Source organism: Prionailurus bengalensis, chromosome A1 (assembly GCF_016509475.1).
Source record: "Prionailurus bengalensis isolate Pbe53 chromosome A1, Fcat_Pben_1.1_paternal_pri, whole genome shotgun sequence".
NCBI classification, from domain to species: Eukaryota; Metazoa; Chordata; class Mammalia; order Carnivora; family Felidae; genus Prionailurus; species Prionailurus bengalensis.
In genome coordinates this window covers 87761624-87788818 of record NC_057343.1, presented here as the reverse complement: position 1 = coordinate 87788818, position 27195 = coordinate 87761624, and the positions used below count along the sequence as shown (strand labels likewise).

The 27195-nt window shown below is 39.0% G+C and overlaps 1 protein-coding gene across 1 annotated transcript in view; it reads right to left on the bottom strand.

Moving 5' to 3' along the window:
* Positions 1 to 12458: 12458 nt before the first annotated feature.
* The window catches only part of LOC122479211 (olfactory receptor 2H2-like), a 38181-nt gene continuing 23444 nt past the window's right edge, over positions 12459 to 27195 (bottom strand). The window contains exon 3 of the mRNA XM_043573258.1: positions 12459 to 13419. Coding sequence (XP_043429193.1) covers positions 12459 to 13419 — 961 coding nt within the window. The remainder of the gene's footprint in view (positions 13420 to 27195) is intronic.

The following is a 27195-nucleotide window of genomic DNA, read 5'->3' as shown; positions in this document are numbered from 1 at the left end:
ACACATTCCACAATAGGACTATTAATTTGGAAATATCCATGAGGCTTTCCACACCAGCAGAACTAAAAAATAAGTAAAGCTGCTGGATAGAAGATCAATCTATAAACATCAACAGCATGCGATTGGAAAAAAAAATCATTCTCAACCATCTTAGTAAAGATTGGATCAGGTATGAAGCAGCAATGCATACTAAAATCTAAAGAGAAGTTTAAATCAGAGCAGGATACTTCTGTAGTCTGAGAGTTATCTCTCCTCAGTTGGCTAATCAATTGCTAAAGAAGAATAGTAACTTTATAAAGAACAGGAACTAGATAGTACCCTGACCACCTAAAAAAAAGATCGATGGGTGCAAATGGATGTCTGCTTTTGGGTGAGATAACTTGAGAAGGAAATATTGTCACTTGTGTGTAATTCTGGCTGAGAATGCATACCCAGAATCTAATTATCAGGAAATACCAGATCAACTCCAAATGAGGAAGTTCTATTAAAAAGGAGAGTGCTATCATCATCATCATTATTATTATTTATTGTTATTATTTTTAAGACAGTGAGTGGGGGAGGAGAGGCAGAGGGAGAGAGAGAGAATCTCAAATAGGCTCCACACTGACCATGGAGCTCAATGTGGGTCTTCACCCCATGACCCTGGGATCATGACCTGACCTGAAATCACTCAGCTGACTGAATAATCCAGTCTTCCCTTCACCGTGGTTTAGATTTGTATTTCCCTGATGATGAGTGATGTTGAGTGTCTCTTCATGTGTCTGTTAGCCATCTGGATGTCTTCATTGGAAAAATGTCTATTCATGTCTTGTGCTCATTTCTTAACTAGATTATTTGTTTTAGTTTTAGTTTTAGGTTCTGTTTTTTTTTGGGGAGGTGTTGAGTTTGGTACGTTTTTTATAGATTTTGGATACTAACCCTTTATCTGATATGTTATTTGCAAATATCTCCTCCCATTCTGTAGGCTGACTTTAGTTTTGTTGGTTGTTTCCTTCACTGTGCAGATTTTTTTTTTATCTTGATGAGGTCTCAATGGTTCATTTTGTTTTTATTTCCTTTTCCTGCAGAGACATGTCAAGTAAGAAGTTGCTGCGGCCTCAGTCAAAAAGGTTGTTGCCGGTTTTCTCCTCTAGGATTTTAATGGTTTCCTGTAAAGATACATTTTAAAAGTGGAGCTAAATGTACAGTAATGTGACTATAGTCAACCATACCATATTGTATTCTTGAAATTTGCTAAGGTGGATCTTAAGTGTTCTCATCACACATGAACATACACAACAATGTAAAAGGGTGACTATGTGAAATGATGGACATGTTAAGTAGCTTGACTGTGGTAATTATTTCACAATGTATACTCATTTCAAAACATCACATTATACACTATATATTATATATATGTAAATAAATAAATTTGGATAAAAAACAACAAATTGCATTGCATGACACGCAAGCATATAGACACAGATCAACAAACTAACAGAATGAAGTTATAATAAAAGCATATTGTTTCCTTTGGGGAGAAAAATAAATGTATAAACCAGTTAGAAGAAAACAGAGCAAAATATGTAAGATATAAGCTTAATGTGTTTCTTGAAATAGACTTAAAATGACAAAAGGTTGGCAAGTTAAATTATTTTAAAAAGTAAAATTTTTGAGTATTGTTGCAAAGTTAGAATTTTAGCCCTATCTTAAGCCCTCCTGTGCTGGGCTGGGGTCCACGTTTTACTCCAGCCATCATTGTGCTCACCAGCTGCACACAGATATAATGTGACAGCATGTCCCATCAGTGGACTGCTTATCTCTCTGCCTTTCATCCTGGCAGCTTCTGTGACAGTGCATAGGGCACTTGCAGACGTGCCCCAGGCTCAATCTGCCAGGACAACAAAGCTAATGACCTGTGGAGCTGACTTTGATCATCTGGGTGGGGGCCATGATGAAGACCCCTACTTCCTTTGTGAGATAACATTCTACAAGCCCTTCTGAAGACCTTGGTGGGTTTGAGTCCCTGGATTTAGTTGTAGGGGCCAATTTATTAGGCTTTCCTGGCATTCGCTTTCCTTTTGCTATGGGTCCTACTGTGTCGCCTTACCCCACCCAGGCCATTCCAATTCACATGTTAAAATCCTAACCCCCAGTACCTCAGAGTGTGAACTTATTTGGAAATAGGGCCATCGCAGATGTAATTAGTAAAGGTAGAAATATAGTGGAGTAGGATGAGTCCTAATTTATAACTAATGTGACCTGATATAAAGGAGTGGAATTTGGACACAGATATGCATACAGGGAAAACACCATGTGAAAGCAGAGATCTACAAGCCGTGTGATGCAAGGATTTCCAGGAGACAACCAGAAGCTAGGAGACAGGCATGGAATGGATTTTTCCTCATTGCCCTTTGAAGGAACCACCTCTGCTGGCATATTTCTAACCTCCGCAACTGTGATGTGATACATTTGTATCATTTAAACTACACAGTCTGTGGCAGCCCTAGTAAATGAATATAGCCTATAACAGCAAAATGTATAGTCAGGTTAAAATGGCACCATTCACTCTCAGAATTGAGGCTATCACTGGCATTCAGTGGACTCTTCCCAGTGACCAGACTTTGAAGAAATCCTTGTGGAAATGAAGGAGGTCCACCCTATGTATGTCCTCATCTTATTTAATTACAACTGCAATTATGCTTTTTCAAATAAGGTCATATTCTGAGGTGCGATGCATTAGGGTTTCAATATATGAATTCTGGGAAACACAATTCAACTCATAAATCTACCCTCTCCCCAAATTCATGTTCTTTTCACATGTAAAATATATTCACCATCTCTCAATGTTCCCTAGAGTCCTAACTCATTCCAGCATCTAATTTCAGGTAAATACCATCTAAATCAGATTTGGGTGAGATTTGAAGGAAGATACATCCTTTCCAGCCTTGAATGCGTAAAATCAGACATCATACCATGTGCTTCCCAAATACAGTGGTGGGGCAGATGTAGGATAGATGTCCCCATTCCAAGGGAGAAGAATCAGGAGGGAAATAGGAGTCATTGGTCCCAAGCAAGTATGTGACCTGACAGGACACATTTCATTAGATTTCAAGGCTTAAGAATAATCCTCTGTGGTTATGCTCTGCCCTCCTTGTCTGGCCCCTGGAACTGAGGAAGACACAATCCTACCCCTGGGCCTGTACCTTCTGGGCCTGATGGCCATGGCAGCCTTGTCCAACTCTGAACCAGCTTTGGGATTATTCTTTCCTTTTCTTGAAGGTTAATGTATATTTCCAGATACATAGCTTTGTTGGCCCTTTTCCTGCCTGTAGAATCTTACATGGACAGCGTTCCCTCATTTCATTCTGTATCTGTCGTCTTAAGCTTCCAAGACGTCGTGTTTCTGTGGATAAAACATTCACAAAAATGTTGTTGGTCTCCTGTGCAATTCACAGGGATCCAAACCATCAGAGAAGTAGGTCTTTCATAGACCTTTCCATATACCATACCTCTATTCCTGGCTTCAGCTAAGAAGGTTGATTTGGTAATGTCATTGCTGGAATGTGAAAATTATATGTATAGCTATTTATAAATATAAATAAACTGCTATTTAAGTAAGGTATGGTTTAAATATTTACTGTTTATCTAGTGCCAAACAATTGGATTAAGAGGTCTTAATGTTTCAGTACTTTGTCTAGTGGCTCCACCTAGTGGATCTGCTTATTTTCTATATAAGGTAACCCTTTCAAATAACAGTTCTGAATCTTTCTCATTCTTTTACAACTTATTTTTCTCCTTAGTTTGCTCATTACATAGTTTTTGCTACTGGGAGTGGTTGTGAATATCTCTGTCATGCTCCAAGGTTTAATGGGAATCAATCTAAGATTCATAATTCTTGGCTTCTTTTACAGTAAAATTCTTGGCTTCTTTTACAAATTCTTGGCTTCTTAGCATAGTGGTTACAATTGGGACTCTAGGTCCTAGACTACTACTGGGTTTATTATTATTAATAAACAAGTCAGTATTTCATAGTGACATTTACTGTTTCAAAATAAGACGAAAGTGTTCTTAACTTCTTTGGCATTATTTATTTATATTATTATTATTATTTAATGTAATTTAGTATCAAATTGGCTAACATAAAGTGTGTAAAGTGTGCCTCTGAGTTTTGGGATAGATTCCTGTGGTTCATAGCTTATGTACAACACCAAGTGCTCATCCCAACAGGTGCCTTCCTCAATGCCCATCACTCATTTTCCCTTCTTCCCCCACTCCCCATCAACCCTCAGTTTGTTCTCTGTATTTAAGAGTCTCTTAGGGTTTGCCTCACTCCCTCCCTGTAACTTTTTTTCCCCTTCCTTTCCCCCATGGTGTTCTGTTAAGTTTCTCAAGATACTCATATGAGTGAAAACACATATCTGTCTTCCTCTGACTGACTTATTTCACTTAGCATAATACACTCCAGTTCCATCCATGTTGCTGCAAAAGGCCAGATTTCATTATTTCCCATTGCCAAGTAGTATTCCATTGTATATACAAACCACGTCTTCTTTATCCATTCATCAGTTGATGGACATGTAGGCTTTTTCCATAATTTGGCTATTGTTGAAAGTGCTACTATAAACATTGGGGTACAAGTGCCCTTATGCATCAGCACTCCTGTATCCCTTGGATAAATTCCTAGCAGTGCTATTGCTGGGTCATAGGGTAGATCTATTTTTAATTTTTTGAGGAACCTCCGCACTGATTTCCAGAGCGGCTGCCCCAGTTTGCATTCCCACCAACAGTGCAAGAGGATTCACGTTTCTCCACATCCTCGCCAGCATTGCTGGTTTCCTGATTTGTTCATTTTAGCCACTCTGGTGTGAGGTGTTGAGTGTGGTTTTGATTTGTATTTCCCTGATGAGGAGTGACGTTGAGCATCTTTTCATGTGCCTTTTGGCCATCTGGATGTCTTCTTCAGAGAAGTGTCTATTCATGTTTTCTGCCCATTTCTTCATTGGATTGTTTTTCGGGTGTGGAGTTCGGTGAGCTCTTTATAGATTTTGGATACTAGCCCTTTGTCCGATATGTCATTTGCAAATATCTTTTGCCATTCCGTCGGTTGCCTTTTAGGTTTGTTGACTGTTTCCTTTGCAATGCAGCAGCTTTTTATCTTGATGAGGTCCCAATAGTTCATTTTTGCTTTTAATTCCCTTGCCTTTGGAGATGTGTCAAGAAATTGCTGCGGCTGAGGTCAGAGAGATTTTTTCCTGCTTTCTCCTCTAGGGTTTTGGTGGTTTCCTGTCTCACATTTAGGTCTTTCATCCATTTTTATTTTTGTGAATGGTGTAAGAAAGTGGTCTAGTTTCATTCTTCTGCATGTTGCTGTCCAGTTCTCCCAGCACCATTTGTTAAAGAGACTGTCTTTTTTCCAGAGTAAATTGGATATTCTTTCCTGCTTTGTCAAAGATTAGTTGGCCATCCTTTTGTGGGTCTAGTTCTGGGGTTTCTATTCTATTCCATTGGTCTATGTGTCTGTTTTTGTGCCAATACCATACTGTCTTGATTACAGCTTTGTAGTAGAGGCTAAAGTCTGACATTGTGATGCCTTCCACTTAGGTTTTCTTCTTCAATATTACTTTGGCTCTTTGTGTTCCTTTGTGAACTTCCTTGGTTTTATATCTTTATTTTATTTTAGATATAAAATCTTGGTTCCTAAGCACATTGACATCATTATGTATTTACTTTATCTAGCTATCATCTCTCTCTATCATCTATCATCTATGTATCTATGTATCTTTCTATACATTTATCATCTGTCAATTATCTATCTACCCATCTCTCTATTTATCATCTATTATCTATCATCAAATTTTTTATCTATCATCTATCTATATCATCTATGTATCTATCATCTATCTACCTATCTACATATCATGTGTCTATTATCTATCTATCTATCTATCTATCTATCATCCATCCTGTATATAGTTACAAAATAATGACAAAATTCAAGGCCAGTAAATAAATGCAGTATAAAGTTTCTTTATGGTTCTTTTTGCCTGTGACATTTCCCTGTGGTTTGTACAGTGACAGTCTGGTTTGATGGCACTTTGAAACTCAGGTCTGTGTAGAAACCACACCCCTTTATGCTGAGATTGAAGCCTATTCTGATTCTTCTCCATTGCTTTTCTGACCGGATACCTTTAGATTCTGCTTTTTTATCTTTGAAGCTAAGTAACTTCATCAACATTTTTCTCCAAAAACTGCATGTTCTGTTTCAGTTTTTGCCTTTTAATCCTCAGATTTAGTTTTCTTTCAATTTTCTACTGCACAGTACTCAGGCAAATAAGTAGTTTTATTTTCCTCCTGGACAGAGGGGACTGCATTAGCAGATTATGCTTTTGTTGATTTCTTTATTTATATTAACATTACTTCAAAAAATCCTGTGGAATGACACTTGTTTGAAGATGGATCTAATTTTCCAACTTAAACCCATCACACTGCATGTGGAACATATATTAAGAAGACTTTGAAAGTAGAGAGAAGAGACCAGATGGGGACTTCAGGACACAGGGAATGACACTGTGGTGAGGGCCCTAGGTTTGTGTCTCTTTGCTTGTTTGTTTTTAATTCCTCTATCCCAGACATGGAGCTGAAGAATCTCTTTTCAATGAGTGGTGCTGCAGCAATTGGATATCCACAAGCCAAATAAACAAACAAACCTTGGCCCAACCTTACATTTTGTGTAAAAATTAACTGAAAAACCAGTGTCTGGTTGGCTCACTTGGTGTAGCATGCGAGTCTTAATCTCAGGATTATCAGCTCGAGTCCCATGTTGGGTGTAGAGATTACTTGAAAATAATAAAAACTTTAAAAAAATGTACCATGGGCTTTATGTAAAATGAAAAAACTATAAAACTTTAAAAAACAACATAGGAGAAAGTTTCTACAGCCTGGACCTATGGCATGGTGAGGTTTTAGGGATGACACAAAATGCATGACCCATAAAGGGAAGAAATTGGCAAATAAGAATTCATCAACATTTAAAATGTTTGCTCTGTGACTTTGTTAAAATTATGAGAAAAACAAGCTACAGATTTTGAGGGGGGGGGCAGTATTTCCAAGCTATGTGTCTGACAAAACAAACTTATGTGTAGAATATTTAGGAAATCTCAAATTCAACAACAGAAAACAGCTAGAAAACAGGCAAACAAGATACATTGAGGAAGATTCACTGATGAAAGATGAAAAGTGTTCATCATTGATAGCCATTAGAGAAATAAGTAAAATCATAGTGAGACATCATTAAACATCTACCAGAATGGGTAAAATTGAAAAAAAAAAAACAGTGACAATACCAAGTGCTTGCAAGGATGCAGAGAAGCTAGAATGCTCATATGTTGTTGGGAATGGTAAACTGTATTCCTGTCCTGGAAAGCTTGTGTCAGTTTTTTACAAAATTAGATATTTACTGTATGACTCAGAAATTTCACTCTTAGACATTTATCCCAGAGAAACACAATTCTAATGATCACACAAAAGCCTGTTCATAAATGTTCATAGGAGCTTTATTCCTGTAGACCCAAACTGGAGACAGCTCAGAAACTTTCAGTGGGTGAAGGACTCAATGAACCGGTACATCAATACACTGGAATAACTATTGGCAATAAAAGGGAGAAAAAAAAACTATTGATACGCACAACAGCCTGGATGAATTTCCAGAGATTTATCCTGAATGGGAAGTGCCAATCTTGAAATGTTCCTCTCTACATAATTCCATTCATATAAACTTCTCGAACTGACCAAAATGTAGAAACACAGAATAGGTGGGTTCATGCCAAGATTTAAGAGGGTGTGATGGCACTGTGAGAGAAGCAGGTGTGGCTGTGAAGGGCAACATGAAGGATCCTTGTGGGAATGGAAATACTCTGTATCCTGTGGGTATCAATGTCAGTATGCTTGTTGTTATATTGCAATACAGTTTTGCAAGTTTTTACCACTGGGGGCAGTGGGTAAAAGGTCTATGAGCTACCTTTATTAATTCTTACAGCTGCATATGCATCTAAAATTATCTCAAAATACAATGTTTCATTTAAAATAAACCCAATGTGTACAAGATATTTAAAGACACTGAAAGTAATTAAAGACTAAAAGGAAATGATTTTCCTTTAACACACTAAAAATATTACTGTATCTGAAAGGGGAAAAAAGTTAATAGTAATCACTAGAAAGTTATTATCCTGCAATAATATAATTTGACTACAGTAAGAAGTTTAGAGAATGTTAGAATGATGTAACATACCAATTAGTAGAAGCATAAGCTTCATCTTTCATGATTGTTCTGTTTCTTGAAGGAACTTAGAGAAGTAAGTAATTTACTATTGTGATTAACCTGATTGAGGTAAAGTATCATCAGAAGCTTCAAACTGCTAAAATAGAAATTCTAATCTTTTAACATGAATGGATTTCCATTAGGGATCATGTTAAAACCACCAACTTCATTTCAGGAGATGTCTTATCTCACATAAAGAATGTTGCTAGATATAAAATGTCACTGGTTTACCTCTAAATGATCCATTCCCTTCAGAAAACAGAGTGTAGTTTTTTTTTTAATTTTTTTTTTCAATGTTTATTTATTTTGGGACAGAGAGAGACAGAGCATGAACGGGGGAGGGGCAGAGAGAGAGGGAGACACAGAATCGGAAACAGGCTCCAGGCTCTGAGCCGTCAGCCCAGAGCCCGACGCGGGGCTCGAACTCACAGACCGCGAGATCGTGACCTGGCTGAAGTCGGACGCTTAACCAACTGCGCCACCCAGGCGCCCCAAGAGTGTAGTTTTAATAAAATGAGACTTGTAAGTTTTTATTACATTTATAATGAATGCTTTTCAGTTTTATAGGCTCTTTGAAGGAGCAATTTAGTTTCTTTATTAAAACATGACTTTCTATCTTTCACATCTTTATATCTTTCAATTTTATGTTGCTACCACTCTGAACATAAGTGACGATATTGAAGCTTTAATAAAGGTATAGAGTTATTTTAAAGTTATAGAGTTATAGGCATATATATGGAATGCATGTTTGCAAAATCACAGGGAAAAGTACAGAAGATTAAAATCTCTTTTCAATATGATTCCTTCTCTATCCTGTCCATCATATAAAACTTCTCAAAACCAATCCATGGTTATATTAAGGTATATAACATATTTGGATATTAATAAAACAGGATTCATGATATTGCCTTTTCAGAATACAGCATAATAAAATCTTTTTACATTAACTTATTGGTGCAGTAGAGAGTATACCAACGTTTAATTTAACTTGGTGGATATTTAATCAGTCTTTTTATTATACCTAGCACATCCATATAAAATTGACAGACACACTGGCTTTATTTACATCATTTAAGTTGAATCCAAGCCCAACAGCAGAGGTTATTACAAATGAACTAAAGGCAGATATAGGCAATTATGTTTGCTTACTTTCCCAACTAAAGAACCCATTATAATAAACTCAGTCCTATTTAAGAAGTTGATATTAAAGATATAAGTAAGGCATTCTTTCTTCCCATTAAAAACTCACTATCTGCTGGGGAAAAGGGAGAAAAGATATACAAACATTCATAATCCATTGTGATATGGCTATAACAGATATCTGTATCCAGAACAGATAATGCAGAGCAGTAATGGGGCCAGTGGGGAAGAGCAGCCAACTCTGCCTGGCAGAGAGAACACTTCATGGAAGTGCCACTTAACCTGGAACTTGAAAGATGACCAGGAGTTCACCAAACAGATTAAAGACATAAAGAATTTGTAAACAATAGGAAGAACCCACACAGGATGGCTACTGAACTTTAATGTCACTGAACAAATTAATAGTTTAATTCTTACATTATTCAATGATGATCTCAACAAAAATACAGTGTTATGGTTAAGAAATAAGGAAACTTTTCCCAATCTATTTTTAGATTAAGTCTTCCACAAAGACAAATTCAGACCTACTCATACAATTCTGATTGCTATCTTAGCTTGTCTGGGCACTTGGGAACAATTCTTATCAATTTTTCTAAGGAAGTCATATGAAAAATCTAGCATCACACACCTGTTTAGAGGGCACAAAGACATCTTTTAAACACAAACTTTGCTTTAAATGGATATGCAGAACATGCCTACATCTTGCAGCTATATAATGAAAATCAATGTGTTGTACCCAACTAACATTTATAATACTGAGGCAATTGCCTCAATTTCTTTTTCTAATTTTTTTATGTTTTTATTTATTTCTGAGACAGAGAGAGACAGAGCATGAGCAGGGGAGGGGCAGAGAGAGAGGGAGGCACAGAATCTGAAGCAGGCTCCAGGCTCTGACCTGTCAGCACAGAGCCTGACACGGGGCTTGAACTCACAGACTGTGAGATCATGACCTGAGCTGAAGCCAGACGCCTAATTGAGCCACTCAGGTGCCCCGCAATCGTCTCAATTTCAAGAATGCAATCTTTATGCAATTTTTGGACAATTATACTCTACCAAATCCATGTGAAAAATTAGATATTAATCTCAAAGCACATTTTTCAACAAGTAGCTTCTTTACTTGACTAAACATATTTCAAATGTTGTAATAAATGTACCATTCTTAAGATAAAGAAGAATTGAGAAACAATGAAGTCAAATGAAGGATTTCTTTTTTCCTTTAATATCAGGTTATTAACTTCTATGATCCCTACTCTTGGCAGAAAAAATCAGTGCAATTAGCATCCACTAAGGGAAATTTTCTGTACACATTCCATATTTGATTCTATTTTACATATTCCATAGCCTATTTTCATATAATTATTATTTAAAGTATTTGTATTTATTTTGAGAGAGAGAGAGAGAGAGAGCGCACCTGTGTGGGTGAGTGAGCAAGAGTGGGGAGGGGCAGAGAGAGAGGGAGAGAGTGAATCCTATGTAGGCTCCACATTCACAGTGGACCCCTGACAAGGGGCTCGAACTCACCAACCATGAGATCATGACTTGAGCCGAAATCAAGAGTTGGACGCTTAACCAATTGAGTCACCCAGGCACCACTATTTTCATATTTTAATTGATTGTGGCTGTACTGGTGATAGTGGTTTTAAAGTACAAAAGGAAATAGGGTGAAATGACAGGTAGGTTGTTAATTTACTCTTAATTTTAGAATCAAATAGGTTTAGACAGAAATTCTTGGATGTTTAAATGAGAGAATTAAAGTATTTGAATTGATAAAAACATAAATAAGTAAGCCAATGTACCAGGCAGAGTGAAGATGCATTTTGTCATAAGATTGTAACAATTTTGATGTTATTGTTTTCTTTAGGGTACCTCATGAATGAGAAGTCATATACTTGCTTCTTGTCATTATTCTGGTCAGACATGGAGTCCTTACTTCACAAAAAGTGATGTGTGGGAATTATACTGACCATAATCCATAAAATGACCACAGCTGTGCCTTCCTCTTGATTAGATTTGTATTCTGGATTCCTCTTGTAGAGTTAAGAATTGTGAGATGCCAGAGTCTTACAACTCTAACCCACACTTGAATCACTCAGCCTCATTGTGAGGCTGGTGCCGGGAGTGTGCATGTCATATGTTTGTTTCGCTTGCTCATTTCTTTTTAGGCCTCATGCATATGGGGTGATACAGGCAGGTGGGCTGCAGGCTCAATGTTGGGAAGGAGACTCGCTCTTTCCTCTTTGCTTTGGTGTCTTTCTTGTTCGTTTAATCTGCAGTAGATTAGGTAAAAGTGGTTGAATCAGCATTCTCCACTGGGTGGTGAGCAAAACCAGCATTTCCTCAGTGACATCAGCCCAGCTAGCAATACTCCTGACTCACAAGTAGGAGGTCAGAAAATTTATGCTCCCAGGGGTCTCTTCTCTAGGCCATCAGTTTAAAACATTCCTGTTCTTTCCTTGTGTTCTCCTAGTGCTAGAGGCTGCTCCTTTGTGCACTTTGTCTCCTTTAATATCTATCTAGCTAATAATTCCTTGTAGCAAATGCTCTTTTTTAATTTTTTATTTATTTTTATTAAACATTTTTAAGTTTATTTATTTTTGAGAGAGAGCGAGACAGAGAGGAGCAGAGAGAGAGGGAGACACAGAATCTGAAGCAGGCTCCAAGCTCTGAGCTGTCAGCACAGTTCCCAACTCAGGGCTTGAACCCACGAGGTTATGACGTGAGCTGAAGTCAGATGCTTAACTGACTGAGCCACCCAGTACCCCATGCAGTCTTTTTATAATAATGAAAATGGTGTCTACTTCCTGATGGTAGATTGACTCAGAGAAATGTTTCTCCTACATTTAAGTTTAAGAATAACATTGCCAGCTGCATCACGTTTACTTTTCATTAGTCCACTGTCTGTACAAAGCACGCAATTGGCCCCTCTCTTCTTTAGAGTTGATGATTGAGAGTCCTCATGTATGCAAATCAGCAAATGAACTGGGCAAAAGCTGACTTCCCCTTGAGTCTGAGCCCGTCTTCACTCTTCACTGGACATTCTGTCTTTCCCTAGGAGCCTCCTGAAAGCTCGCTTCATGTCCTTGTTCCTTAAAGTATAGATGAGGGGGTTGAGAGTGGGGGTCACCACAGTGTAGAAGAGAGTTAGAAATTTCCCTCCCTTCTGGGAAAAATGACTCCGGGGTTGGATATAGACAGCGGTGACACTGCAGTAGAAGAGAAAAACAACAGCCAGGTGGGAGGAGCAGGTATGGAAGGCCTTACTCCTTCCATTCTGGGACTGGATGGCCAGCACTGCCTGGGTGATACGGCCATAGGAGACAAGGATGAGCAGGAGGGGCCCCATCAGGAAGATGGCACCAATCACTGAGATCTGAAGCTCATTGACATGTGTGTCTCCACAAGCCAGGCGGATCAGTGCAGGGACCTCACAGACAAAGTCGTCAACCTGGTGGTGATGGCAAAAGGAGAGTTTCATGGTAGTGGGAGACTGCACCAATGTGCCAAAAACCCCACTTGCCCAGACCAGGAAAGCCAACTTGTGACACAGGGGTGGGTGCATGATTACTGCATAGTGCAGGGGCCGGCACACTGCCACATAGCGGTCGAAGGCCATGACCAGCAGCAGAACACATTCTGAAGCTCCGAGTCCCAGGAAGATGTAGAGCTGGACTGCACACCCCAAATAGCTGATGGTCTTGTCCGAACTCCAGAAATTCACGAGCATCTGAGGGATGCAGCTGGTGGTAAAGCAGAGGTCCAGGATGGAGAGGTGGGTGAGGAAGAAGTACATGGGGGTGTGGAGGTGGGGGTCGAGGTGAGACAGGAGTATGATGGTGGTGTTGCCCACTAGTGTGACTGTGTAAAAGACAGAAACCGCCACAAATAGGGTTATTTCTAGCCTAGGGTTATCCGAGAAGCCCAAGAGAATGAAGCCATCTGGGACAGTGCCATTAGCATGTCTATCCAACGCCCACCTGAATCTACAAGGAACAACACATCAGTTAGTGATATTTGATTTTAGAACATCACCCTTTCTCTATTAATATTTTCTGTAAACTTTTACTGGCTGTTCTTTCATCTCTGTCCCTTTTTGGACATTTTCATCTGTTAATTTCTTCAAAGGTGGATGATTCTAGCAAACTCCTAGAACATGAGATTGTGGTAGGTCATTCTTTTAAACTAACCCTTGCCAGTGTGCCTGAGTGGTTCAGTTGGTTAAGTGTCTGTTGATTTTGGCTTAGGTCATGATCTCACAGTATCAGGAAATTGAGCCCTGTGTAGGGCTCTGCACTGAGCATGGAGCCTTCTTGGGATTCTTTCTCTTTCCTTCTCCCTCTGCCTGTCCTCTGCTCATGCTCTCTCTCAAAATAAATAAATCAACTTAAAAAAATAAAACTAACCTTTGCCACTATGAACAACTTATGGCAACAAACTGCACAGCCTAGATATAATGGAGAAAATTTTGAGAAACATACAAACTACTAAAACTGAATCAGGAAGACATAGAAAATCTGAATAGATCAATTACTATTATATAGACTGAATCAGTAATAAAAAAATCTCCCTTTAAAGAAAAGCCTAGGACCAGATGTCTTCACTGGTGAATTTTACCAAATATTTAAAAGAAATAACACCAAACCTCAAACTCTTCCAAAAAAATCAGAGGAAGGAACACTGCCAAACTCATTTAAAAAGGGCAGTATTACCTTAATACAAAATCCAGATAAGGACACCAGCAGAAAAGAAAACTGCAGACCAATATCCCTGATGAATATAGGTGCAAACATTCTCAGTAAAATGTTAGCACACTGAATTCAGCAGCCCATTAAAAGCATCATGCCCCACGATCAATGTGGGACTTATCCTTGGGATGCAAGGATGGTTCAATATATGCAACTCAATTAATACATACAACATAAATACAATAAAAGAAAAAAGTATATTATTATTTTAATAAATGTGGAATAAATACTTGAAAAAATTCAGTATCTGTTAATGATGAAAACTCCTTAAAAAGTCTGAGTATCATTGACATTGTTGAGTATAGTCACATTAGTGTCAGGTGTACAACAGAATAATTCAACAGGTTTATACATTATGCAATGCTCAGAACAATTGTAACCACTATCTGTCTCCATACATCACTATTACAATATCATTGACTATGTTCTCTGTGCTGTGCCTTTTATGTTCATGACTTCTTCATTCCATAACTGGAAGCCTGTATTTTCCACTCTCTTTTACCCATTTTACCTATCCTCCCACCCTCTTCCCTTTTAGCATCACTTTTAGCATTAGTTTGTTCTGTGTACCTATATATCTGATTCTGCTTTTTGTTTCTTTTTTCTTTTTTTTTCTTTTTATATTCCATACATGAATGAAATCATTGGTATTTGTCTTTCTCAGTCTGACTTATTTCACTTAGCATAACACACTCTAGGTCCATCCATGTTGTCACAAATGGCACTATCTCATCTTTTTAAGATGGCGGGATGATATTCTATTGTATAAGTATAACATCTTTCTTACCCATTCACTTATCAATGGACATTTGGATTTCTCCAATATGTTGGCTATTATAAATAAGGCTGCAATACAGCAAAATAAACAATCAACAAAACTAAAAGGCAACTGACAGAATGGGAAAAGATATTTGCAAATGTAATATTAGATAACGGGTTAATATCCTTAATCTATAAAGAACTTATCAAACTCAACACCTAAAAAACAAATAATCCAGTGAAGAAAGGGACAAAAGACATGAATAGACACTTTTCCAAAGAATACATAGAGATGGCTAATAGAGACATAAAAAGATGCTCAACATCACTCATCGTCAGGGAAATAGAAATCAAAACCACAATGAGATACCATCTCACCGCTGTCAGAATGGCTCAAATTAACAACTCAGGAAACTATAAATGGTAGTGAGGGTGCAGAGAAAGGGGAAACGTTTTGCACTGTTGGTGGAATGCAGACTGGTGCAGCCACTCTGGAAAATAGTACGGAGGTTTCCCCCCAAATTAAAAATAGAATTACCCTATGAATGTAGGATATGTCATTTCATGTTAAAGGAAATGATTGCCTTAATGATATACTGTTCAAAGTATAAGATTTAAATTTGAAAAGGAAGTTTTTTTAAATATGCACTTTTATTTTTTAAAAAGCAGTATTGAGGGGCTCCTGGTTGGCTCAGTTGGTTGAGCGTCTGACTTTGGCTCAGGTCATGATCTCACTGTCCATGAGTTGGAACCCAGCATCAGGCTCTGTGCTGACAGCTCTGAGCCTGGAGCCTGTTTCAGATTCTGTATCTCCCTCTCTCTCTGCCCCTCCCGAAATCATGCTCTGTCTCTCTTTGTCAAAAATAAACATTGACTGAAAAGAAGGAGAAAAAGGCAAGATGGCGGCTTAGGAGGACACTGGGCTCACCGCACGTCCTGCTGATCACTTACATTCCATCTACACCTGCCTAAATAACCCAGAAAACTGCCAGAGGATTAGCAGAACGGAGTCGCCAGAGCCAAACGCAGACGAGAGGCCCACGGAAGAGGGTAGGAAGGGCGGCGAGGCGGTGCGCGCTCCACGGACTGGCGGAAGGGAGCCGGGGCGGAGGGGCGGCTCGCCAGCCAAGCAGAGCCCCCGAGTCTGGATTGCAAAAGCGGAGGGGCCTGACGGACTGTGTTCCCACAACAAGCGCGACTTAGCGTCTGGGAGGTCATAAGTTAACAGCTCTGCTCAGAAAGCGGGAAGGCTGGAGGACAAAGGGAGGGAGAGCTGCTGAGCCCCCTGACAACAGAGCTCAGTTTGGTGGGGAACAAAGGCGCTCGCCAGCGCCATCTCCCCCGCCCATCCCCCAGCCAAAATCCCAAAGAGAACCAGTTCCTGCCAGGGAACTTGCTCGCTCCGCGCAAACACCCAACTCTGCCTTTCTGCGGAGCCAAACCCCCGGCAGCGGATCTGACTCCCTCCCACTGCCACAGGGCCCCTCCTGAAGTGGATCACCTAAGGAGAAGTGATCTAAGCCTGCCCCTCCTGCCCCCATGCACCTTGCCTACCCACCCCAGCTAATACGCCAGATCCCCAGCATCACAAGCCTGGCAGGGTGCAAGTAGCCCAGATGAGCCACACCACCCCACAGTGAATCCCGCCCCTAGGAGAGGGGAAGAGAAGGCACACACCAGTCTGACTGTGGCCCCAGCGGTGGGCTGGGGGCAGACATCAGGTCTGACTGCGGCCCCGCCCACCAACTCCAGTTATACACCACAGCACAGGGGAAGTGCCCTGCAGGTCCTCACCACGCCAGGGACTATCCAAAATGACCAAGCGGAAGAATTCCCCTCAGAAGAATCTCCAGGAAATAACAACAGCTAATGAGCTGATCAAAAAGGATTTAAATAATATAACAGAAAGTGAATTTAGGATAATAGTCATAAAATTAATCACTGGGCTTGAAAACAGTATACAGGACAGCAGAGAATCTCTTGCTACAGAGATCAAGGGACTAAGGAACAGTCACGAGGAGCTGAAAAACGCTTTAAACAAAATGCATAACAAAATGGAAACCACCACAGCTCGGCTTGAAGAGGCAGAGGAGAGAATAGGTGAACTAGAAGATAAAGTTATGGAAAAAGAGGAAGCTGAGAAAAAGAGAGATAAAAAAAATCCAGGAGTATGAGGGGAAAATTAGAGAACTAAGTGATACACTAAAGAGAAATAATATACGCATAATTGGTATCCCAGAGGAGGAAGAGAGAGGGAAAGGTGCTGAAGGGGTACTTGAAGAAATAATAGCTGAGAACTTCCCTGAACTGGGGAAGGAAAAAGGCATTGAAATCCAAGAGGCACAGAGAACTCCCTTCAGACGTAACTTGAATCGATTTTCTGCACGACATATCAGTGAAATTGGCAAAATACAAGGATAAAAAAAGATTCTGAAAGCAGCAAGGGGTAAACGTGCCCTCACATATAAAGGGAGACCTATAAGACTTGTGACTGATCTCTCTTTTGAAACTTGGCAGGCCAGAAAGAATTGGCACGAGATTTTCAGGGTGCTAGACAGAAAAAATATGCAGCCAAGAATCCTTTATCCAGCAAGTCTGTCATTTAGAATAGAAGGAGAGATAAAGGTCTTCCCAAACAAACAAAAACTGAAGGAATTTGTCACCACTAAACCAGCCCTACAAGAGATCCTAAGGGGGACCCTGTGAGACAAAGTCCCAGAGACATCACTATAAGCATAAAACATACAGACATCACAATGATTCTAAACCCGTATCTTTCTATAATAACACTGAATGTAAATGGATGAAATGCGCCAACCAAAAGACATAGGGTATCAGAATGGATAAAAAAACAAGACCCATCTATTTGCTGTACACAAGAGACTCATTTGAGACCCGAGGACACCTTTAGATTGAGAGTGAGGGGATGGAGAACTATTTATCATGCGACTGGAAGCCAAAAGAAAGCTGGAGTAGCCATACTTATATCAGACAAACTAGACTTTAAATTAAAGGCTGTAACAAGAGATGAAGAAGGACATTATATAATAGTTACAGGGTCTATCCATCAGGAAGAGCTAACAATTATAAATGTCTATGTGCTGAATACCGGAGCCCCCAAATATATAAAACAATTACTCATAAACATAAGCAACCTTATTGATAAGAATGTAGTAATTGCAGGGGACTTTAACACCCCACTTACAGAAATGGATAGATCATCTAGACACACGGTCAATAAAGAAACAAGGGCCCTGAATGAGACATTGGATCAGATGGACTTGACAGATATATTTAGAACTCTGCATCCCAAAGCCACAGAATATACTTTCTTCTCGAGTGCACATGGAACATTCTCCAAGATAGATCATATACTGGGTCACAAAACAGCCCTTCATAAGTTTACAAGAATTGAAATTATACCATGCTTACTTTCAGACCCCAATGCTATGAAGCTTGAAATCAACCACAGAAAAAAGTCTGGAAAACCTCCAAAAGCATGGAGGTTAAAGAACACCCTACTAACGAATGAGTGGGTCAACCAGGCAATTAGAGAAGAAATTAAAAAATATATGGAAACAAACGAAAATGAAAATACAACAATCCAAACGCTTTGGGACGCAGCAAAGGCAGTTCTGAGAGGAAAATACATTGCAATGCAGGCCTATCTCAAGAAACAAGAAAAATCCCAAATACAAAATCTAACAGCACACCTAAAGGAAATAGAAGCAGAACAGGAAAGACACCGCAAATACACCAGAAGAAGAGAAATAATTAAGATCAGAGCAGAAATAAACAATATAGAATCTAAAAAAACTGTAGAGCAGATCAACGAAACCAAGAGTTGGTTTTTTGAAAAAATAAACAAAATTGACAAACCTCTAGCCAGGCTTCTCAAAAAGAAAAGGGAGATGACCCAAATAGATAAAATCATGAATGAAAATGGAATTATTACAACCAATCCCTCAGAGATACAAACAATTATCAGGGAATACTATGAAAAATTATATGCCAACAAATTGGACAACCTGGAAGAAATGGACAAATTCCTGAACACCCACACTCTTCCAAAACTCAATCAGGAGGAAATAGAAAGCTTGAACAGACCCATAACCAGCGAAGAAATTGAATCGGTTATCAAAAATCTCCCAACAAATAAGAGTCCAGGACCAGATGGCTTCCCAGGGGAGTTCTACCAGACGTTTAAAGCAGAGATAATACCTATCCTTCTCAAGCTATTCCAAGAAATAGAAAGGGAAGGAAAACTTCCAGACTCATTCTATGAAGCCAGTATTACTTTGATTCCTAAACCAGACAGAGACCCAATAAAAAAAGAGAACTACAGGCCAATATCCCTGATGAATATGGATGCAAAAATTCTCAATAAGGTACTAGCAAATCGAATTCAACGGCATATAAAAAGAATTATTCACCATGATCAAGTGGGATTCATTCCTGGGATGCAGGGCTGGTTCAACATTCGCAAATCAATCAAAGTGATACATCACATTAACAAAAAAAAAGATAAGAACCATATGATCCTGTCAATCGATACAGAAAAGGCCTTTGACAAAATCCAGCACCCTTTCTTAATAAAAACGCTTGAGAAAGTCGGGATAGAAGGAACATACTTAAAGATCATAAAAGCCATTTATGAAAAGCCCACAGCTAACATCATCCTCAACGGGGGAAAACTGAGAGCTTTTTCCCTGAGATCAGGAACACGACAAGGATGCCCACTCTCACCGCTGCTGTTTAACATAGTGCTGGAAGTTCTAGCATCAGCAATCAGACAACACAAGGAAATCAAAGGCATCAAAATTGGCAAAGATGAAGTCAAGCTTTCGCTTTTTGCAGACGACATGATATTATACATGGAAAATCCGATAGACTCCACCAAAAGTCTGCTAGAACTGATACATGAATTCAGCAAAGTTGCAGGATACAAAATCAATGTACAGAAATCAGTTGCATTCTTATACACTAACAATGAAGCAACAGAAAGACAAATAAAGAAACTGATCCCATTCACAATTGCACCAAGAAGCATAAAATACCTAGGAATAAATCTAACCAAAGATGTAAAGGATCTGTATGCTGAAAACTATAGAAAGCTTCTGAAGGAAATTGAAGAAGATTTAAAGAAATGGAAAGACATTCCCTGCTCATGGATTGGAAAAATAAATATTGTCAAAATGTCAATACTACCCAAAGCTATCTACACATTCAATGCAATCCCAATCAAAACTGAACCAGCATTCTTCTCAAAACTAGAACAAGCAATCCTAAAATTTGTATGGAACCACAAAAGACCCCAAATAGCCAAAGTAATTTTGAAGAAGAAGACCAAAGCAGGAGGCATCACAATCCCAGACTTTAGCCTCTACTACAAAGCTGTCATCATCAAGACAGCATGGTATTGGCACCAAAACAGACACATAGACCAATGGAATAGAATAGAAACCCCAGAACTAGACCCACAAACGTATGGCCAACTCATCTTTGACAAAGCAGGAAAGAACTTCCAATGGAAAAAAGACAGCCTCTTTAACAAATGGTGCTGGGAGAACTGGACAGCAACATGCAGAAGGTTGACACTAGACCACTTTCTCACACCATTCACAAAAATAAACTCAAAATGGATAAAGGACCTAAATGTGAGACAGGAAACCATCAAAACCTTAGAGGAGAAAGCAGGAAAAGACCTCTCTGACCTCAGCCGTAGCAATCTCTTACTCGACACATCCCCAAAGGCAAGGGAATTAAAAGCAAAAGTGAATTACTGGGACCTTATGAAGATAAAAAGCTTCTGCACAGCAAAGGAAACAACCAACAAAACTAAAAGGCAACCAACGGAATGGGAAAAGATATTCGCAAATGACATATCGGACAAAGGGCTAGTATCCAAAATCTATAAAGAGCTCACCAAACTCCACACCCGAAAAAGAAATAACCCAGTGAAGAAATGGGCAGAAAACATGAATAGACACTTCTCTCAAGAAGACATCCGGATGGCCAACAGGCACATGAAAAGATGTTCAGCGTCGCTCCTTATCAGGGAAATACAAATCAAAACCACACTCAGGTATCACCTCACGCCAGTCAGAGTGGCCAAAATGAACAAATCAGGAGACTATAGATGCTGGCGAGGATCTGGAGAAACGGGAACCCTCTTGCACTGTTGGTGGGAATGCAAATTGGTGCAGCCGCTCTGGAAAGCAGTGTGGAGGTTCCTCAGAAAATTAAAAATAGACCTACCCTATGACCCAGCAATAGCACTGCTAGGAATTTATCCAAGGGATACAGGAGCACTGATGCATAGGGCCACTTGTACCCCAATGTTCATAGCAGCACTCTCAACAATAGCCAAATTATGGAAAGAGCCTAAATGTCCATCAACGGATGAATGGATAAAGAAATTGTGGTTTATATACACAATGGAATATTACGTGGCAATGAGAAAAAATGAAATATGGCCTTTTGTAGCAACGTGGATGGAACTGGAGAGTGTGATGCTAAGTGAAATAAGCCATACAGAGAAAGACAGATACCATATGGTTTCACTCTTATGTGGATCCTGAGAAACTTAACAGGAACCCATGGGGGAGGGGAAGGAAAAAAAAAAAAAGAGGTTAGAATGGGAGAGAGCCAAAGCATAAGAGACTGTTAAAAACTGAGAACAAACTGAGGGTTGATGGGGGGTGGGAGGGAGGAGAGGGTGGGTGATGGGTATTGAGGAGGGCACCTTTTGGGATGAGCACTGGGTGTTTTTTGGAAACCAATTTGTCAATAAATTTCATTAAAAAAAAGAAAAAAAAAGAAACTGAAAAGAAAATTCAAATAAATAAATAAATAAATAAACCTTAAGAAAATTTAAAAAAGATAAAAAGCAGTATTGAAATCATGTTATTTGGAGTGGAGACCTAGAGCTGGAAATGAACTTCCTTAAAATCTAGTTCTTGAGCTTTGTTGTTACACCCCCATGTAAATGAGGAAATTAGAACTCAAAATAATCTTGTGCATATTACACACAAAAAATTAGCGTAATTTTAGTGTTCAGATTTCTATGACACTCTCTGTTTCAGAATTAATTAAAAGCAGAATCGGGGGGGGGGAAGGATCAGATTTGTAATTACAACAGGTTTGTGGTAGGGGGTAAGGTGAACTGCAGAAAAGTGGTCAAAAGTTACCCACTTCCAGTTATAAAATAAGTAAATAAAGGATGTAATATATAAATGATGCCTATAGATAACACTGCTCTATAATGTATATGAACTTTGCTAAGAGAGTAGACCCTAAGGGTTCTCATCAAAAGGAAAACATTTTTTTTTCTTTTTCTTTTTTTGCTTTTATTTGTATCTATCTCAGTAAGGGACATAATGATTTCATAATATATGTAAGTCAAACCATTATCCTGTACAGTTAAAATTTATACTGTGATTTATATCAATTATATCTTAATAAACTGGACAAAAACCCACCTATCTCTGTTATTCTTTTGACACTAGCATCGTTTGATTTTTCTACCCTTTTGTTCTTAGAATCAAGTTGAGTTTCTGCTTAAGTTATGTGGAACTTAGGTTGAAATTTATGTTTTCTGTCTGGAAAAAAAACCCCCAAAAGTCGACTTCTGTACTTATCCTGAGTCACATCTGCCTTTTTCTAGAGCAGAATTTGACATCTAATGTGTCATTAAGTGATATTTTCATTGATCACTGATGAAACCACCATACATTTGAGAGCTAATGATATATTTTATGACATTGCATGCTCAGTGTTCTCCTTTTTGTGACAGAGGGTGGAAACAAACAGCCACTTAGCAGCTCTCTTCCCACATCTGGAAAAGCCTAGACCAGTTGAACTTAAAGCATATTAATTTAGCATACGTATTTGTTTCATTTGGCCCTCACTCCATAAGTTGGCTGTGGTTTTTCCTAATAATACATGTCTACACATCTCGACTTCTTGTGTGATTAAATATCAAAAGTGTCCCAGGGACATTTTCAAACTGCTTATAAAACACTGCTGACTATGTCACTTCCTTTGGTGTTCTGTGACCCTGTGTGACAATCTCTGCTCATATGAGATATTATCACTACTGGAATTTATGCTACTGATGTTGTTTGTGCAAGCTGTGTTAGAGTAGGCTACGGACACTCTCTCCATTCATTGCAAGTCCTTCCTATGCAACCAGCACTGTATGGTCCCACAGTCTGTGCTCTGGACCTCAACTCTGCCAATACCCCAAGGCAATGGCTCTGTGGTTCCTCCTCAGGAGACTGGTTCCTACACTTGCCTTTCCTGACCCATCTGTCTTACCTGTCCAGTCTTGATAATTCATGTAAAACACCAGTCAGAGCCTAAAGAAAGTTGTGGTTACAGATGGTGATGAACACTGGAGAATCTAGGTATACATTTGGGCAAGCCAGACAAATCTAAAACAGAGCAGAGTAACAACAAAAGGAGTACCCACTGAGGAAAGAACAATGTGTCACCTGGACTTTGTGCACATTCTGGGGGACTAAGAAGTGTTTTTGTGTTGGATATTATGGATTCATGATAAAACTAGGTCCCCCATTGCACCCTGCACAGAGATCTTTGGTTGTTCTCTAACTTCTGACAGTTCCCTGGTTTTCCTTTGCTGACCTCATCGGGCCTGTCCACATGCACATACATTGGCTCCCACATTCTCCCCACTGCCTCCAGCAATTCTGATGATCCGAACATCATTGCGTCTGCTACTTGCAAGGTTTTACAGAAATTAGTTTTACACCAGCAACTTGGAATTTAGGAAAATATTCTTTTGGCTGCTACATAATCATTTAATACAGTTAACATTTCTCTCCCCATCTGCACCTAAATACTTGAATTGTCAACAATTTTCATTTTGTATCACCAATGCATTCCTGCTGAAGTTTTTTTCTGTTTTTGCTACTAATATTTAAAATCATTAATATATTAATTAAATTAGTATATTAATGAAATTGATATTAACTATTAATAATGAAATAAATGAATCTTACTTTTTCAGTTGTATTGATCTAATTTCATGCCTAATTCCATTTTCATTCTCATGTGACAGTTATCTATATTCTCTTACAAATGGCTCAGCTAGATGTTGAGCCACTGTGGCGAGTGCCTGGCATTGGAAACTCAATGCAAATACCAAAATACTCTACTCTTAACTGAAGATGTGGATTTCTGAAGTTTCTGAAAATCCAGAGATTGACTAGGGAGAACACACACACTAATCTCAGTCTCTTTTGAGTTTGTGCTTGGAATATATTCCTTTCCCTTTCAGCCTCTCAGTCATAGCCATTCCCAAAGACATCCGTGAGGTTCCCACTGCCTTTTTTCATAGGATTTTATGGTATGGTATTTCAGTCCAGACTTGATCACGACTTGATCAGTGGGGTAAATGACTTACCTCCAGAATACCATAGTTGTTGAAAGGGGCTTAGATTTAAAGACCTGCTTTTATTAACATCTTGGTGCACAGAATCATGGAGAGATCGCAGCAACCAGTGCCCTGGAAATGTCCTGCCTATCCCAGAAAGACTCAGCTTGCTAAGACTAATAAGGCCACTGGGACCTCATCTCAGATGGAAATTAGCCTTTCATCTGAATGTCTTCTGTGGCGAGTTCTCAGTCCCCTCAGCACTTACCAGCAACTGCTCTGAGCCATTGGAGATGGTGGGCCCATGGGGGCACACCACGAAGGATTTCTCTCCTGTCTTACAATCTGCCAAAATTAGACTTTTTTTGTTCATAATCTAATTCTGTCAATGGAAGGCTCAATAAATCCTATTGGTCTTTGAAGTCTTCTGCTCAGTCTGGTTCCCATTCTCATGCTTTCCTCTGATGAGCTGTTTGGATTCAGAATCCAGTGGTTTTTTTTCCTCATGGACAAAAGACAAAGATGCTCAGAAAAAGACTTTGAGATCCAGAGGAAAGGATTTTTTTAAATATGTTACCTATTCTTTATTTTTTAATGTTTATTCATGTATTTTTGAGAAAGACAGAGTGGGGGAGGGGCAGAGAGATAGAGGGAAAGAACTCCATGCAAGTTCTGCACTGTCAGTGCAGAGCCCAATGTGGGTCTCAGTCCCATGAACCATGAGATCATGACCTGAGCCTAAACCAAGAGTCAGATGCTTAACTGACTGAGTCACTCAGGCTCCCCATAGGTTATTTATTCTAAATTTTATATGTGCTTATAGAAGAAAATTTGTAATACTAAGTTGTATATGTAGTATGTCCCTGCAATAGTCACTGTCATGGTTTTATGTGTGTTCTTAAGGTCACATGAAAACTGAAATATATAGATTTTTTAAATTAATCAGTTAATTGTTTTTCCTAAAGGTGGAGAGAAAATGAAAGACTTGAAATCATTAAGGCGAGCCAATTAATCCTTGGGTTTTTACAATCTTCTCCTTATCAGCACAAAGACAAAAAAAAAAAAAAGATAACAACCAAAAACCACATTATGCTAGTGGGGCACACTGTGTTCTTAAAAAGATAAAAGTATTTTATAAGTTTTATCTCAGGTCCATTAGCAATTGAGAATATCACTTTGCCTTTTATTTATTTATTTTTATTTTTTTATTTTTTAATTTTTTTACCTAGTGACTCTCTGTTTTATTTATTTATTTATTTACTTATTAATATATGAAATTTATTGTCAAATTGGTTTCCATACAACACCCAGTGCTCATCCCAAAAGGTGCCCTCCTCAATACCCATCACCCACCCTCTCCTCCCTCCCACCCCCAATCAACCCTCAGTTTGTTTTCAGTTTTTAACAGTCTCTTATGCTTTGGCTCTCTCCCACTCTAACCTCTTTTTTTTTCCCTTCCCCTCCCCCATGGACTTCTGTTAAGTTTCTCAGGATCCACATAAGAGTGAAAACATATGGTATCTGTCTTTCTCTGTATGACTTATTTCACTTAGCATAACACTCTCCAGTTTGCTCCACGTTGCTACAAGAGGCCATATTTCATTCTTTATCATTGCCACTTAATATTCCATTGTGTATATAAACCACAATTTCTTTATCCATTCGTCAGTTGGACATTTAGGCTTTTTCCATAATTTTAGCTATTGTTGAGAGTGCTGCTAGAAAAATTGGGGTACAAGTGCCCCTATGCATCAGCACTCCTGTATACCTTGGGTAAATTCCTAGCAGTGCTATTGCTGGGTCATAGGGTAGATCTATTTTTAATTTTCTGAGGAACCTCCACACTGTTTTCCAGAGCGGCTGCACCAATTTGCATTCCCACCAACAGTGCAAGAGGGTTCCCAATTCTCCAGATCCTCGCCAGCATCTATAGTCTCCTGATTGGTTAATTTGGGGACTCTGACTGGCGTGAGGTGATATCTGAGTGTGGTTTTGATTTGTATTTCCCGGATGAGGAGCAACATTGAGCATCTTTTCATGTGCCTGTTGGCCATCTGGATATCTTCTTTACAGAAGGGTCTATTCATGTATTCTGTCCATTTCTTCTCTGGATTATTTATTTTTCAGGTGTGGAGTTTGGTGAGTTCTTTATAGATTTTGGATACTAGCCCTTTGTCTGATATATCATTTGCAAATATCTTTTCTGATTCTGTTAGTTGCCTTTCAGTTTTGTTGATTGTTTCTTTTGGAGTGCAGAAGCTTTTTATCTTCATGAGGTCCCAATAGTTCATTTTTGCTTTTAATTCCCTTGCCTTTGGGGATGTGTAGAGAAATTGCTGCGGCTGAGGTCAGATAGGTTTTTTACTGCTTTCTCCTCTAGGGTTCTGATGGTTTCCTGTCTCACATTCATGTCCTTTATCCATTTTGAGTTTGTTTTTGTGAATGGTGTAAGAAAGTGGTCTAGTTTCATCCTTCTGCATGTTGCCGTCTAGTTCTCACAGCACCATTTGTTAAAGAGACTTTTTTCCATTGGATATTCTTTCCTGGTTTCTCAAAGATTGGTTGGCCATCCTTTTGTGGGTCTAGTTCTGGGGTTTCTATTCTATTCCATTGGTCTATGTGTCTGTTTTGGTGCCAATACCATGCTGTCTTGATGATGACAGCTTTGGAGTAGAGGCTGAAGTCTGGGATTGTGATTCCTCCTGCTTTGGTCTTCTTCTTCAAAATTGCTTTGGCTATTCAGGGCCTTTTGTGGTTCCATACAAATTTTAGGATTGCTTGTTCTAGTTTCGAGAAGAATGCTGGTGCAGTTTTGATTGGGATTGCATTGAATGTGTAGATAGCTTTGGGTAGTATTG